This window comes from Cryptosporidium andersoni (assembly GCF_001865355.1).
Source record: "Cryptosporidium andersoni isolate 30847 chromosome Unknown contig_22, whole genome shotgun sequence".
NCBI lineage: Eukaryota > Apicomplexa > Conoidasida > Eucoccidiorida > Cryptosporidiidae > Cryptosporidium > Cryptosporidium andersoni.
This window is the reverse complement of record NW_027122871.1, coordinates 47,632-64,069: the sequence shown is the minus strand read 5'-3', so window position 1 is coordinate 64,069 and position 16,438 is coordinate 47,632. Positions and strand designations below refer to the sequence as shown.

The 16,438-nt window shown below is 32.2% G+C and overlaps 7 protein-coding genes across 7 annotated transcripts; 1 reads left to right on the top strand and 6 right to left on the bottom strand.

Annotated features, from left to right (window-relative positions):
- Window positions 1-371: 371 nt before the first annotated feature.
- On the top strand, window positions 372-5,309 carry cand_029670 (uncharacterized protein; the record flags this gene model as incomplete). The annotated part of the gene is made up of 1 exon (XM_067213194.1): window positions 372-5,309. The coding sequence occupies one exon, from the start codon at window positions 372-374 to the stop codon at window positions 5,307-5,309; it is 4,938 nt and encodes a 1,645-aa protein (XP_067067568.1).
- Window positions 5,310-5,347: 38 nt separating this feature from the next.
- Window positions 5,348-7,849, bottom strand: cand_029660 (uncharacterized protein; the record flags this gene model as incomplete). The annotated part of the gene is made up of 1 exon (XM_067213193.1): window positions 5,348-7,849. One exon carries the CDS (start codon window positions 7,847-7,849, stop codon window positions 5,348-5,350), a length of 2,502 nt encoding a protein of 833 aa, XP_067067567.1.
- Window positions 7,850-8,406: 557 nt separating this feature from the next.
- cand_029650 (uncharacterized protein) lies at window positions 8,407-8,790 on the bottom strand (the record flags this gene model as incomplete). The annotated part of the gene is made up of 1 exon (XM_067213192.1): window positions 8,407-8,790. The coding sequence occupies one exon, from the start codon at window positions 8,788-8,790 to the stop codon at window positions 8,407-8,409; it is 384 nt and encodes a 127-aa protein (XP_067067566.1).
- Window positions 8,791-8,889: 99 nt separating this feature from the next.
- On the bottom strand, window positions 8,890-9,741 carry cand_029640 (DHHC zinc finger domain-containing protein; the record flags this gene model as incomplete). Its single annotated transcript, XM_067213191.1, has 1 exon — window positions 8,890-9,741. The coding sequence occupies one exon, from the start codon at window positions 9,739-9,741 to the stop codon at window positions 8,890-8,892; it is 852 nt and encodes a 283-aa protein (XP_067067565.1).
- Window positions 9,742-9,897: 156 nt separating this feature from the next.
- cand_029630 (uncharacterized protein) lies at window positions 9,898-12,174 on the bottom strand (the record flags this gene model as incomplete). The annotated part of the gene is made up of 1 exon (XM_067213190.1): window positions 9,898-12,174. The coding sequence occupies one exon, from the start codon at window positions 12,172-12,174 to the stop codon at window positions 9,898-9,900; it is 2,277 nt and encodes a 758-aa protein (XP_067067564.1).
- Window positions 12,175-12,661: 487 nt separating this feature from the next.
- On the bottom strand, window positions 12,662-14,501 carry cand_029620 (aspartyl-tRNA synthetase family protein; the record flags this gene model as incomplete). The annotated part of the gene is made up of 3 exons (XM_067213189.1): window positions 12,662-12,937; window positions 13,096-13,199; window positions 13,265-14,501. The coding sequence occupies 3 exons, from the start codon at window positions 14,499-14,501 to the stop codon at window positions 12,662-12,664; spliced, it is 1,617 nt and encodes a 538-aa protein (XP_067067563.1).
- A 535-nt stretch (window positions 14,502-15,036) lies between these two features.
- Window positions 15,037-16,155, bottom strand: cand_029610 (uncharacterized protein; the record flags this gene model as incomplete). The annotated part of the gene is made up of 1 exon (XM_067213188.1): window positions 15,037-16,155. One exon carries the CDS (start codon window positions 16,153-16,155, stop codon window positions 15,037-15,039), a length of 1,119 nt encoding a protein of 372 aa, XP_067067562.1.
- Window positions 16,156-16,438: the final 283 nt, after the last annotated feature.

The window sequence follows — 16,438 nt, the reverse complement described above, 5'->3', positions numbered from 1 at the left end:
CTAATAGTTTGACTAGAAGTTTAAAATATAACTGACTAGGAATATTGTGTAATTCAGTTTTAATTATACCTTGTTTTAAAAGTTCCTAGTAGTACAATTTAGGTGAGCAAAAAAAAAAAAAAAAAATTCACTAGTTATTATAAATAAGTATATTATCATTAGAAGGTATTAAGGACCAAAAATATTGTGATATTAACATGAGAGTAACTTCACTGTACTTTATTACTGGAAGTTTGCAGATAGCGGTATACGCGCCTATTATTACTTTGAAACTACCTAAGCTAAATTTTCTAAGTACGGAATTACACTAGAAAATAGTAAATTGAATTTATAAATATATATAATAGGATAGCCTTGGAGCTTTTTAATTAATGCAATTAGATGAAGATTTTAGCTACATTGGGACTGAAGATAAATCTCACTTTTATATGAATACTCAGGGTAGCAATAATATGACAAATTGTACTATTTCGACAATCAACACCACTTCTCAATTTACTTATACTAACAGTGAACTACTATCACCATACAATGATTTTGGTAATACTAAAATGAGAAGTTATGTAGCAACTGGGTCAAAAGATGACCCCACTGGTAAAAATTATGTATGCACCAATGAAATAGTTGATTCATCTCTGTTTAACTACTGTAACACAACTAGTAACCACCAATATATTCATACAGAATATTCCAATACTATCCTTTCAGAAAATGTACCTACAGAAATAAGTAGCTTTAATATTAGGGTTCCTCAGGAAGAAACTCTTGTACCCTTTGACTATGGAAAAACTGATAGCAAACATACACTCTACATATCGGAAAAGGTAATCGGTACAAGTTCTTCAAATGAATGTGAATTATTGTCAATTTGTACTAAAGAGAATGATATTCCTAAAATATATACGCATGTAGACCCTTTTGGCATGAAGTGTAGATACATTACTGATTTTTACATATACAATTCTAAGAAGTCAAGAATGATACCACTAGATATAATTCCTGATTATTATATACAAAAGGAGCTTGAATTTGGTGGACTTAAGTCAAAAGGTGATGTAGAAATGTTGAAATCTAAAGATAGAACTAAATATGAGATAGAAACTTGCCTAGATGAGGCCCAATTAAATAGCGAATTTTTGCTTATTGGTAACTTAATTCCTTCAGAGCTTGTGCATAATATAGACTCTGAAAAAGAAAAAATATTAAGGGAAAATTACAGGAAGCTAATAAGATATAGGCAAAGTGGTGGTAGATATGTACCTAAAAAAGTTGAACATGGAAATTGTATAAATAAGAAATTACTTAAGAATAGCAATTTATTTCAGATTTCTACTTCTATTTGCTCGTGGTCTATTGATTATGGCCAAAAACCATATGATATCCCTTATATTTGGTTATACAGCAAAGCTCCTACTTCTAAAGGAAGTAATAGGATTGTTTTTGATGCTTGCTATCGTCTGGATCGCCCTGCTACAAGGTATAACAAGACTTTTTCTTCTGGCAAGATTAAATTTGATATTTTAACTAGATTTATTAAAACAGTCATTTTCCAAAATTTCCATAAAGGTGGTATAAAAACGTTTGTTGATCAAATAACTGGAAAGTCACCTTGTTACATTAGTAGCATAATCAAACATGTAGATTTAACCGATAGTACTTTAAATGAGCAAATAGCTGATACACCACAAAGTGGCAAGACATCACATAGACGATTAGTAAAGAATATCCAAAAGTTTAAAGATAGCATATTACTATCTTCAACTCCTTGGGGAACTCCGGTTATAATCGATGGCTGTTCAGAGTATTTTCTATTGGAATTATTACCATGCATTGAATTGCATTTAAAACAATACTCATTGGCATACAATATCCCGAAGTTATTAGATTCTCAACTTTATATATCATTAAAAAATCGTATTATAAAGCTAATATCAAACTGTGAACCATCGCTATCAGAAGAGTATATTTCCTCTAATATAAGTTCACTGATGAATAATACTCATATTAAGGAGAAATTGGCCTTATTAACAGACAAAATACACAGCAGCATTTCAGCTAAGCCTAAACTAAAGAAATACGCTTATTCCAAGTCAAAAATGTTAGCTCTAAATAAACTATTATATAATGGGATATTGTTTGGCGACTCAATTACTCAGTCACTACATATCTTAGTAGTTGCAGATTTCTTCAGAACTTTTGGTCGTAAAATTAATATTCCATTCATTTCCTCATATATTTCTATAATTGAGTTAATAGCGTATGGTGGAGGTGGAGAACTTCCTCATCCTAGAAATATAATAAATGTGTTGCAAAAATTCTTTTCTGAGGTACTTGCAAATTTAAATACAATGATAAAAGAACAATTTACTGAAATGAAATCTAGTGAAAAATTTGATCCAGTATTGAAAATAAGTCGTAAGCTTGAGGGAATTGATAAAATTTGTCAACTAATACCTGTAAGTTTATTCTCTCTGAATATTGGGAAATTGTGTGAGCTACTTATTGAGCATTGTGATAGCATATCATCTAAAAGTAATGGAATATACCCATTTTCAATTCTTCAAATTAACGAGGAAACACGCAATATACTGAATTCCTGTAATTCTAAATGTATCCCTTATGAATACTGGTTAATAAATAGTTTCTCAAATAGTTTACTAGACAACCAGATACATCAACAAACATATGGATTTGTAGATTATACAGTTGATAAATGTCAATGTGGGTGCAATAAAGGTGTAAATACTAATTATCCTCTAACACTTTTAAGTTATATAGGCTGCAATGAAATTTGGATTGATAATATCACTTGGCCAGTAATGTTACGACGTATTATATATGAGATGTCTCATTCTTTGAGCGAATATGTAGCTAATTCAATTAACAAGGATTTTATTGGAATGAATTCCAACAAGTGTGTATGGAAACTTGATCAATATAAAGCCAAGCACTTCAGTACAAGCATTTTTGAGGCTAATGAGATATTTAGGTACCTAGATACACAAAGTGATATACCTTCTGGTAGCAGAAAATTGGAGCTTATGCATTGGCTAGTGGATATTGTTGGGACAGGGCCTGTTGGTAAAAGATTAGTCGAATCAAAAGATGAACTAATTAGTGAAAATTCTAACTACTCTAAGTATTTGAAGTCTTCAACTTTACTGGGCCAAACTGATGTACTACTAGGGGAAGATAGATGTGGTAACCGTTATTATGTATTTGAGGACTTTTATCCAGAGCTTGTTAGTTCACCACTTAGTTCTGTTATTCAACAAAGTTCTAAAAGTGATATTTGGATAATGGTTGAGATCATAGATAAATCAATCTTATCTATAAACTCATATAATAAAACAATACCCAAAGACTCAAAAAGTTACATAACTAATACAATAGAAAATTACCTTTGTGATCCTCCAAATGATATCTTAAGAACTGAACATAATTCATTAAGTGATATAAGTACTATCTACCATGGAAATTCAAATATTAATTGTACCACTAGAGAGAAAGTAAATTCATTTTATATTCTTCAAGGAAAAGAGAAAATTAAACTATTACTTTCACTATTGGATAATGAAATTCCCTCAGAAAGACAACTGAAAATTAAATTTAGTTATATGGTTGATAATGAAGCTAACTTTTTTAAAACTACAGTTAGTGAATATATCCAACAAAGCCTCAAAAGAAAAGAAGAAATATGTACTTTGAGCTCTTCAAGCAAATCTTTATCTGCAGACATATATTTCGAGTTTATATTGGCAGCTATGTCACTGCTACGAGAAATTTTCACTGTATATCTTAAGTGTAACATCCCACTATCTTTTAAATGCTTTTTTGAATATTCTGAATCATCTAATATACTGGATATTATCACTAAGATATTTTGCTATTTGAATGATAATATATTGGTTACTAACTCAAATACTGTACTTAAAACTATATTAGAAGATATACTAAATTTAGTTAAGATTATATGCAAGGAAATTTTAGCTATTATTGAACATCTAAATACCATATATATAAAAGAAGTTAACTTATTCTTATATAAATGGGATGTAGAAGTAAATTGTATTCAAAGTTTACTTAATGAAGTAGAGGTGGAAATAAGTTTTCGTGAATATTTATCCATTTTGGCAATATATTTTAGGATGTGGATATTCATTGCAATACCAACAGATATATTTATATTGTGCTTTGGTTCATATGAAAAGATCACTAAAACTCATAGATTGGGTTTTACATTAAATAGAGATCAATTTATCTCTTCACTTGGGTTACTAGAGTTGAACAAAATGAAAAATGAAAATATAATTGCTAAAAATATGTATTATCCTGAAGAGAAGTATAATTGCACAATACTCGACTTCATCCCTAAAGTTAATCAATATTTAATTTATTTTAGAACAGGAAATTTGCTTGTTTACCTAGACTGGGAGAGTTCAAAAGAAATTTCCGAAAGTGGAATACATGTTGTACCTTTTCTTGAGATCCTATCACAGAAAAGTTCTTTTCAAATGCCAAATATCAAAAAAGTCAAAGTTATTAATATTTTATATAACTGTGGCTCTACTCATGCTCAAGAGTTTGTAAGACAACCCTCTGGAAATGTTAATCCTGTGTTCCAATTAAATTCGAAATTTTGTCCTCACTTTTTATATCTATTATGTGAAGTAATCCCTACTGATGAGACATGTAAAGATAACTCCATTCATTACTACATAAAGTTATTACAAAATACTCAGATTTTTAATAAGAATTTAACCAATAATGTAGATCCTTATAAATCTACAAGAGCATCAGATAGAATTAAAGAAAATGCAATGTCAAGCTCATTTAGAGACGCTGCCCTTATTGATACTACACTTTCACTTACTGAATCACGGAACCATTTTATCAATAAAAAACTTTATCTCTTTGCAAAAACAGAACTATTACATCAAAATAATTCGAAATATGCTCATTTGGTTATTCCTATTACACTTTGTAGCAATACCATTCGGAAATTGTCTAGTATTATACCAGCTGTAAATTACTCTTCTAACATCAATATCACCCCTTCATCACCATTTTATGCTGTTAAAGAAGAAGTAGTTATACAATCAATCAAGCATTTACTTAATAAGAGCGGAGGGAAAATTAAGTACTATAATCATAGATTTCCAGCTAAAACAAGGCTAAAGTCAGGCACTATTAGAAGGTTACTACTTGAGAATCTTGATCTTTGGGAATGCTTATTGTTAGAATCTGATGATAATAAGAAGCCTAGAGAATCAAGTTTACATTGTATAAATTTGTGGGATATAATCTGAAACCTACAATACACTTTCAAAACCTATATATTAAGCTATCATCTATCATTATCCCTACTGCTATGAATTCTCCTTAGTAAACTACCTATAGAATGGAAGAAAGATGGAAGATCTTTAACGAAATTCAATGGAATTATTGCAAGATCAATTGCAAATAATGTCTTTTCTTGGAAATATCTAAATAATATAGACTCATTAAATTCAATGAATGGAGTTACTGGATACCGCTGACTAAAGTGAGTTAGCAAGGTAATTTGAGAGCAACTATTATAACCACTTGATACAGCTCCGCAAAAAGTTGAGTGCAACTTTCTAGTAGCTTCCTCAGCAAATTCATTCCCAAAGGTAGCTTCATGAATTAGAATATCACAATTTCTAGCAGCATTTACAACATTTTCACATGGTTTAGTATCTCCTGAAAAAACAAGCGAGTATATAGCTGAAGTTGAACAGTTCATAAATTTCACACATGCCCCATAAGAGTCATTTATATGCTCTACAACAAAAGGTTCCAAAGATATTTTAGAATATAAACCATTTATTTTGGTTAATCCATTGTTATTAACTTCACCATCAGGTTTATAAATTATACCTGTATATTGACTAACCTTTAGTGATTTATAAATAATTTCCTGTGTTGAAATAAATATAAATAGCTCATCCTTTTTTACGACATTTCCACTGCATACTTTCTCATTATTACATATATTCTTAGCATGAAAATTCAATATCTCCTCTATTTTCCTTGGTCCAATAATAATAAGAGGTGCAAGTTTATACTCAGTATAGGTATCTTTATTCTCAAACTCTAATGTTAAACCTCTATTATTATTTATGATAAAATTTTCTGTAAATCTTGTTTGCTTCCAGTGTTGAGTGAGCAAATTCAGTCTAATTTGAATAAGCTGGAGCAAACCAATATAATGATCTGCATGTGCATGAGAAATAAAGCACACTTTTAAAGTTGTAATGAATTTTAAAAGTTCTTCTAACCTGTAACCATGCAAATAAAATATTTGTGAAACTGATCCTTCACCGCAATCAAGCAAAATACTTGTGTATTTGTTCACTAGAATGATATTTCCCGAAACATTTCTATAGCGCGATGGAATAGCAGAGCCAGTTCCTAATATATATAAATATGGGTAGCAAATTCTCTGATTTATTAAGGAATCTGTATCCACATTTAAATCAGAGTTTTGTAGAGCTTCATTACATTCTCTAAGTATTTGTCTGCAATGCTCAATATCAGAAGATAAATTATTTAATTTGGAAAATATTACATCTTTAGCAGTTGAATATAGTTCATATATACATTTATCATTGTAAAATGAGCCATTTAGTCTTTTTAATGGGAATATATCATACCGATTAAGAAGTATATTTTTTGATACTTCAGATACACCCCTTCTTTCTGTCTTTGGAATTGGGAAGATAGATGCTGAAATACAGTGTAAGATATTCTGCTGCACTGATGCTGTAACAAAAGGAGAGTATAGAATGGGTTTATCTGTTTGATCAATATAAATATGTCTACTTTGAGAAAAAAGTAAAGTGCTAAGTTTGTCTAGTTGACCTATTTTATCCAATTCATTTAAGACTAACTGTAAAGCCGGTTTAGAAAAATTAAAGATATATGAAATATAACCCTCCATACTATATTCAGATGTAAATTCTTTTTCTTTTATTCTAAGCATTTTTATTAAGAAATTAAAGAGAGTATATATAACTTCAGTATAGTGAAGTTCATTTAGAGGATGAATAATGATGCTACATGGAATTTTCGTTGGAGGTTCACATACTTGATCATGAGTTACTATATTTGAACTAGATAATACAACACTTTCTCCTCTTCTCAATATGGCATAAAGTGGTCCTGGCTCAATACCAAGTAATTTTGCCTTTTGACTATCTATTTTTCCTGGAATATCTGGGTACTCGAAGATATATTGAGCTACAAAAACAGATTCATTATTATCCATCTTTCCCCTCTTCTTTTTTTTCCTATCATAATTAGTAGTAAACTGACTATTATTAATAGAAACTTGTACAAAATAAACCCTTATTCCACAATCTACCATGAGTACAGAGTTTGGAACATCAAAAGAGAGTTCACTTTCAGTACGTAGTTCTACAACTTCAATATCCATATTCTTAGATGAGTCAAAATCATTGCTACTTTCATCATAATTAAAAGTAAATGATATAGTATTACTTCCGAAATTCCTTTTTTTAATAGTGTAGCCCATCATTGTTATAAATTCTAGCAATGGTGGTGGTCCAATAACTCTAATTTTCTTATTGCCAAGACCTTGTGCTGTGAGAAGTATTCCAGGTAATCCAGCAACTGTCTCTGTCGAAACATAAGTTATAAATATGTCAGAGATGCGTGACAGGCGGATTCTATGCTCATTACAAAATCTCTGAGTATTTTCACCTATATTTATTAATGCTCTGTATCCATCATATACAAAAAGTAATGATGGTGGTACAACAAGAGAGTTACAACCAGTATTCTGAAAGTATATCTCTGATACCATCTTGACTAGGAGCTATGAATATATATATTACATAATGTATAGTGCAAAGGGAAATATATAAACCTGAAATTGCTCAATAAATACCTAATTTAATAAGCGCCCTGTTGCTGCGATATTGGGACTGCAAATGTGCTCCTGGTATTAAAGTAGTTTAGAAATAAGGGAAGTTACTATGACCGAGCAATTTACATTTAAACTTCACAATTTTCTCCCTAGAAGTGAATGCCTTCGTTTACATTCAGAATTAGTCGAGGATATAGACTTAATAATATCAAGAAATCTCACTAAATCCAACAATTCTAGTTCTTTAATTAAAAACTTAGTAAGTTCAAAGTCCTATCTTATGAAACAAGAAGACACTATTTTCTCTGCAGGATCTAATACATCTTTCTCAACAAACAAGAAGTAATTCTGACCTGAAGCGAGATTATGAGGAAGTGAGCAAGACAGTGAAGACTAATACATTAAAGTCTCTTGCAAAATTGCTTAAAAATAACACTAGTTCTTCAAATACGCACTCTACTTTGTAATAAATCAGCTATATACTTTTATTCAAATCAGTAAAGTGAAACTGCCTGCAACAACAAGTCATTGTTGCACCCAATATAGGCACATATAACTTGTACTCTGATACTATTTGATCCACAACTCTTAAAATCATATTCAATATCTCCATAATAATTTAGCAGATGTTCAATATTTACTAGTCCATAATATTCAAATGGTAATATTATAGAATAGTTCATAAAATCTGAATTGTCACTTGTTCTAAATGCAGTAACAACGGTATTACTAATAATTGGACACCAACATATGCGAATATCAAACCAATTACTATCTTTCTCCAATTTATTAGCAATAGATTGTAGTAGTAAGTATCTCCAAGTATTTGAACTAGCAAGCTCTTTGTTAAAAGAACTATCTCCTGTTTTATTTTCCATTTCTGATTTCTTACGACATTTGTAACTTTGAACATAGCCCCGCCAGGTGCTATTAGCTTAATAAAAAATCAATAAGTTCTCTTAGTACAGGTAATTTTCTTATTTATCACCTATTACATAGTCATTTGAGAAGTCTATGCAGTTACCAAGTATTACTTCACATATATTTCGTACTAATCCGGAATTCCAAGGATTGGATGTATCAGTAAAGGTATGCTTTAACTGCTCATAGGTAGTTCGATTTACAAAGCACAGGTAACAATGAAAAAACATTAATATAGAGGAAAATATTACTGTAAAAAAGGAAAATCCCATTACTATAACAGCTCCTGCTGCTATTTTCATTGTTTCAAGAAATATTAAACCATGATGTGAGTGTGCACTCTTTATTTTGGATTCATGTACAACATTCAAGACCATAATACATGATCCAGTTAATAACAGGACTTCCGCAACTGAGAGCACAGAGATAAAAACTAGGAATAGTCTATAGTTACCCGATCCAATACATGAACCTATCCAAGGACAATGATGGTCAAATCGATCAATACAGGTACCACATAATTTACAATGAACACTTCTAAGTGATCTATATACTCTACAAGAAATACAATATTTTGCTCTAAATATATGTCCATTGATTGGAATATCTAAGGTTGTAGATGATGGTGCTATATATGTTTTATTTGGATTTAATGATTCCTGAGGCACTATTCCAGGATTTACAAATGATGCAAATAGGAACACTGGAATTAATACAACTGTGCACATAATACTTATCACTAATATTGAGTAGTAATCATGATTAATTAACCAAGGAGCTACTGTAGCAAAAAAAGTAACATAGGGGCCAAATATAACAACTAATGAAACAATCAATATATTCTGCCCCGGAGTAATAGCAAATTTACCATTAAGTAGTAATTTGCAATTTCCAACATTTTTACTCATTAAATATTATATAGCTACACAAGTGAAATTTTGGCAGACTTTTGTGAAATTACAAATGAAACGGGAAAGATTACCGCCAGTGTAAAATTAACATTCACAAGTATAAAAGATTTTAAAAACCTACTTCCACTAGAATTTGAACTCTATAAGATTGTGTTAGATCGAGATAACTTGACATCCTAAATCAATACTATTTGAATCCATCTCCACAGAATGGAACATACCTACGTTATGCATCCCTTCTGATAAAGGAACATATCCCACTGGTTCAATCACCTCATCCATACAACCATTAGTTCCCTGTTGAGCAAAGACATAAAATGATGACACCAAACTATCTCCAGAAATCTCTTGATGTTGAATATTATTAATGTCAACTGTAGTGCTTAGAACTAGCGATGTTTCATATGGTAAACAACAGGCACTTTCTTCATTAATATCCACAGTGCTGCTATATATAGAAGAGTTTTGATCTGCACTTGATTCATAAGCTCCTAAGTGCAAGTCTTCTATATCAAGAATATGATAAGGGGTTGTTACAGATGCGGTTACGTCATGCAGTCCATATTCATGTGTAAAAAAGTCAGCTAGTGCATTTACGTCAACTGGGTAGTTCTCTGTTAACGAATCAACAAGTTCAGACCTTCCCATATTTTTATCTACATCTTTTCTCTTCGATTTTAGCCTTTGTCGTTTAGTTATTGGTTTAACAACAGAACTGCTTAAAGAAAGACTACCTAATTCTTTGACAGAACTAATTTCTTGTATGCAGTGAGAAAAATCTTCATATTTACTTGCTGCAGATGAATGAATCCCTGGTATAGACTGCGATGCAATTAAAGTATGCGGAGTACCATATAAGTTTGGTGTTCTATCTTCATCATATATTATAGAGTTGGCAATTAAAGTAGAAGTAGATTCAGTACAGTTCAAATTACTTAAAAATTGAGATTCTTTATTCATAGATATAATATTTCTACTACCTTGCTGCATCGTATCCTGTTCATTAATAGATTTAGAACTATCTCCACACAGGGTTTGATCTTCCACAGTAGAAGCCGCTACTGGAATTGGAGGAGGTGAGAAGTTGTAAACTGATCCTATTTCAAGACACTTTTTATTTGTCATTGGTGGTGTGTATGATGCTGTAAAGATTGACATTGGAGAGTTTGGGTCATTGTATATACCTTTATCCCCAGTTAAAGGTGTTTTTGATGAAAATTGGTGGTTTTGACAGTATCCATTTATACCTGAAGTGTATGAGCTGTAACTACAAGGGGAACCATTTGGAGAACGCGAATTTAGTTCAACCTCACCAATAGAATTTGGTTTTGAAGATATTTTTATGATACTGGACTCATTCACGCTAGCACTACCTTCATAAGGTTCCATTATATTAGACAAATCAGATCCAGAAGGTGAAGAAGCTGGTGTTGAAACTTGTGCTGAAGACTGAGTAGCATTGCTTTGTATATTGTTTGTTGATAAATTAGTAGCTTTTGTTGAGTCTCTATGACGTGGACGTCCAAATTCACAGTGAATGCTCAGTGCATAGTCAAATACATCGCAAACATATGATATTTTAAATAACTGTTGAACACTTGCAAATCTTATACGGGTGTATGATAAACCATGGTCAGTTAGTGCTTTCTCCATCTTTGTGGGATTTTGAGTATGTATCTCACGCAGCTTCTTCAATAGCATCTTCCTCCCAAGATCTCCCAGTGGAAGTTTAAACCCTTCGTAGTATTTAATTGAACTTAAGTCTTCAGTAACTACTCCTGAAATACCCTGGGATGAACATTCACCTGAGCTAACATACATCTTGGAATAAGTGTAGTCTTCCAGGGTTTCACGCACCTTCTTAGAGCGCCCTTTTACAGATGCAGATTTCTCCAAATGATTTTGCATATTATTTACAGTTGTATTCCCAGAATGTCCTCTATTCTGAGAGTTATAAGTTCTTTTCCGCCTGTTTGTATCCTTTTTGGAAGACTGTGCTCCTTCTAAGTATGAAATACTATATGAAGAATTCCCTCTAATACTAGGATGGACTTGAGTTTCTGTTGTAGAGTGAAGATAAGAATCCGAGTTATATCCTGTTGAAGCAAATGATGACTGTTGACAACCCAAAGTCTGAGTATTATTTGTTGTACAGTTAGAATTGTGACTTGTTGTCAGATGTGAACCATACTGTTTACTGTTTGCGTGCTTAATTATACTGTCACTAGAGAGAGAAGTAAAATTTAGTGTTCCACATCCTTGCCTACAATACTCACGATTTTCTAGTAAAGTTTCTGCTGTGACCGTATTTCCTGATGAGGAGAGCAATAATCCATCATCCATTAGAGTTGGCATATTTATTCCATCAACAAGCTGAAAACATCCCATCTGATCCCAGGTAAACCCATGTTCCACATTCAATGTATCCATCTAGAAAAAACAAAAAACAAGACAACTCCTCCGAAAAAAAAAGAAAATTAGTATGTAGTAGTAGAAATCTTCTGCACGCAAATCGAAAGATAAAGAACTACTACAAATTGTTTTCTTGAAGTCAAACCTGCAAGTTACCTTCTCCAACGCAATATCTCTGTAGTAAAACCAATGAATCCTAATGAAGTAGGTGTCATATAGTGTAAATAAATTAAAACTTAATTGCCCCGCACTTGACTCTAATCGTACAGTCAAGTCAAAACTATTATACTCCACCTCACGTCATTGTATCTGATCACCTATGCTTTACGTAGCGACTATTTGATGCGGACCGACAGAAAGGGGGAGAGCTATTGGTAGGTGCAATTATACATTGTGGGCGGCCATAGCTCGAACACTGTACGTACACGTCTAGGAAGTTAGGCCTACCAATTGAAAAATTCAATTTTTCATTGTTTCTTAAAACTATTGCTAGTGGTCAACTAAATTAAGGGTTTAATCTTTTGGGATCACGGGGGAACATTGATGATCTCCTTATATTTCCTAAATTTAGAAATAACATTACGACACGCTCTAAACCAATTCCACAACCACCATGAGGAAAGGCACCTAATTTAAATGAATCTATATATTCTTTTATTGACTCAATAACTAAGCCACATTCTTCTGCTCTCTTCATTAAGAAATCATAATCATGAATACGTTGAGCTCCACTGATAATCTCCTCTCCTCTCATAAAGAAGTCGTATGAGTTAGACCAGTTCTATAAATAACAAAAGGATGAGAGTGTGATAAGCCAATAATAATCGAAGTCAGTTGGTGATGCATGATATATGTCATCAACTTTATCCAAATTGGATAAAACAGGCTATGGGTGAATGAATATTTACATCATCCCTCGATACTACGTATTCAACATACCTCAGGATCTGCAGGATCAGGCATAGTGTAAAATGGACGAACTTTCAATGGATATCGTAAAAGTATATAAAAGTCAGAGTTGTACTTTTCCTTAACAATTGAACCTATCAGGAAATCCAGAATATAAAGTAATCATATCAAGAACAAATAATTACCAGACAAAACTCACCTAATAATTTCTCATGTTCAGTAGAGAGATCAAACTCCTTTATATTATTAGGTATTTCAACTCCTGACTCTCTTAGTAAATTACAGCCTTCTTCAAAAGTAAGACGAGGTGTATTCACTGGAATTTGAAATGGAGAATATGAGTAATTGTTACTCATTACTTCCAATTCATATTGGCACCTTGTGTTAATTCCATTAAAAATAAAAATAAATAATTCCTCCAATAAATCCACAACTTCAATATAGGAATTCTTAATAGTCATTTCAATATCTAACCCAATGAATTCGCATAAGTGACGATGAGTATTTGAATTTTCTGCACGGAACACAGGACCTATTTCAAAAACTCTGTCCATATCTCCACATATTGCCATTTGTTTATATAATTGAGGAGATTGAGCTAAGCATGCTGGTTGACCAAAATACTTCAGTGTAAATACGCTTGCTCCTCCCTCCGATGCACCACCCAATATTTTAGGTGTATGTATCTCAATGAATCTATTCTGAATTAAAAATTCCCTAAAAAGTTCACAGACCATTGCTTGGATGCGAAATATTGCCTGATTTGCAAAGGTTCTCAGATCTAGAATGCGATTATCCAACCTTACATCCTGCAGAACCCTTATTTGGTTACCATCTGAGAAGTGTGAATCAACTTCAGGTCTATTAGCGTCTTTCAACTGAAATGGCAACTCTTTCGACGCAGCAGATACACAAAAAGCCTTATGAATTATGATTTCTACTCTCTGAGATGAAGAAGATACAGGTATTTCCGGAACAACGACTTTACCATATATATCAACAATACTTTCAATTGGCAATGACTTTAACCACTTAAGTAAATCCTTCTTGGTACCTTGATTTACGTTAGCAACTCCTTGTACACTGAAGAATGATTGACGTAATAGAAAGAAACCTAGTGATCCTTTACATCTAGACTCAGCTATACGTGCTCGAAGCCATAAAAATTCGCCTTTTATTTCAGGTATTAAGTATCTAATATCAACAAATTCTCGTGTAGCCAAGAAACCCCTTAAGGGAACCATACCATAGTCAGACAAACAGAAATCTTCTGCCACTATGGACTGCCAAGGAGGAATGACTAGTCCAGAATCATTAGCTTCTTCTCTCTTTGTCTCCTTTGATAATTGTCTCTCCACTTTTTTAGCTGCCTTTTTAGAAAGAGATCCACTTTTATTTAGTACCTCCCCTATATTATTAACTTTATTAATTTCCATTTAAAAGAAAAATAGCTTCTGCTTGATTATATTATGTTCAAGAATATCAATTAAAGTCAGGAAGAGAATTTTAAAAAAAATAGCGCCAAATTGACATAAAACAACCGGATTTACGAACCTGTTACATAATGCGGTCTAACTGAATGCCATACTAGTTTCAAAGTGGATCTTTTTTTTTTAATTTAAATGAATACCCCTAATTATCCTTTGAAAAGTAACTCATTACTTATCAAATGTGGCTTAGCGGCAATTGCCTATTATGCACCAATAGATATTATTGCATTTGGGATATTTGGCTGGACAATGCATTGTTCCAACTCAAGGAGATATGTTGCAGTTAATAGCACACCTAGTATTGACATCCCTAAGATATCAGCAAAGAAATATAATGAATTACTGGGGACTAAGTTTACTGCTACTTTTCATCAGCAAGATATACTTCGCAACAATATATTGAAGCCAATACGATGATATCTCCACCTTAGTGACATAAAGGTACAAAATAAATAGCACTATTTCAACTTTCAACTAAAGCCTACTTTTTATTTTTTTTTTGCCATCTATTTGAATTTGGGTTTCCCTTACCCATACCAATGACAACTTCTGGGTATGTTTTAGTGTTATACTTATAGTTATTCCACACTTCTTGGAAATTAATACCATTATTAAACTGAATCCTCTCATTGTATATTTTCTCCCACTGTTTTTTTTTGTGAATTATTTGTTTTTGTATGCCTCCCATTAATAATTGATCTTCTGCAAAAATAAGACTCTTCGATTTTCTACCTGTCTTCGGCTTAGGAATTGAATATATTGTCCCTCTAAGGTTTATTCTTCTGCGGTTATCCTTTATATGAATAAGCCCCCCAGAACAAATTTCAATTGGAACACGATCTAATGTAGCATTACCACATTTGCTACAGAAGTATTTGTCAGTCAACTTTTCAAAGTTATAGCATCCTCTACAAATAAGTCCCCATCTTTTTATACTTCTTATTAGATATCCACAGATACTCAGTACATTTAAACCCATTTGAACAATAACATTTTGCATAGAATAGTCTAAAGTCATACATGCAACAATTGCATTAGATTCCGTACTTAGTGACAATCCCCCATGAATGCTGTCTATATTCGATTTGGTAACCCATTCGCCTTCAGACTCACTATCCGAATTTCCTAATATTCCCTGCTCTAATGTAGTATGAGACTCTATTGAAAAAGGACCCAACAAATAACCATCAGATTCTAGATTCTTGTTCATAAATTCATTTCCATCATCTTTACTTGTCTTCTCACCTTTATCTATACACATTCTAGTGAAACTTATTTCAGTAGGCGAAGACCTAATACATAGCTTATCATCATATATTCTATGAAACATTAACGTAAGAGCAATAACATGGATATCTGTTATTGATAAAAACCCACTATCACCAGTTTTTTTTGAGAATTCGTCTACAAATTTACAGCAGTCCTCACTAGGGTTAACTACTTCCAAGGCTTCTAAAAAGGATGTCTTCCCAACATCAAAAAAGCTTTTATCATGAATCTCAGCCAAAACAGAAGGTGTTGTCAATAACTTAGCTTCACCAAAATTACCAGTTCCTACTCTGAGTATTGCACCTGTATCTAAAATAATGAATTTGGGCATCGAGAAGAGTATTTACCACTTTGACTGTTGTCCAACCATGACAAGGTTTAACTTATTTATCTCTTCAGGCGCCATGACTAAATTTTCAACTTATTGAACAAATGCCAATTTTCACAATAAGTATGTCTACTGAAGGATACAATTACAAATGAAGAAGATTATTAGGCAAGGAGAACTATATAAACAGTGAGTTATTAATTATGCAATGCCTAAATTTCTATTGTTTATTAACAAGGTTATTGAATCTAGACCAACTTCTGGTAGCTTAGTCTCAATAAACTAC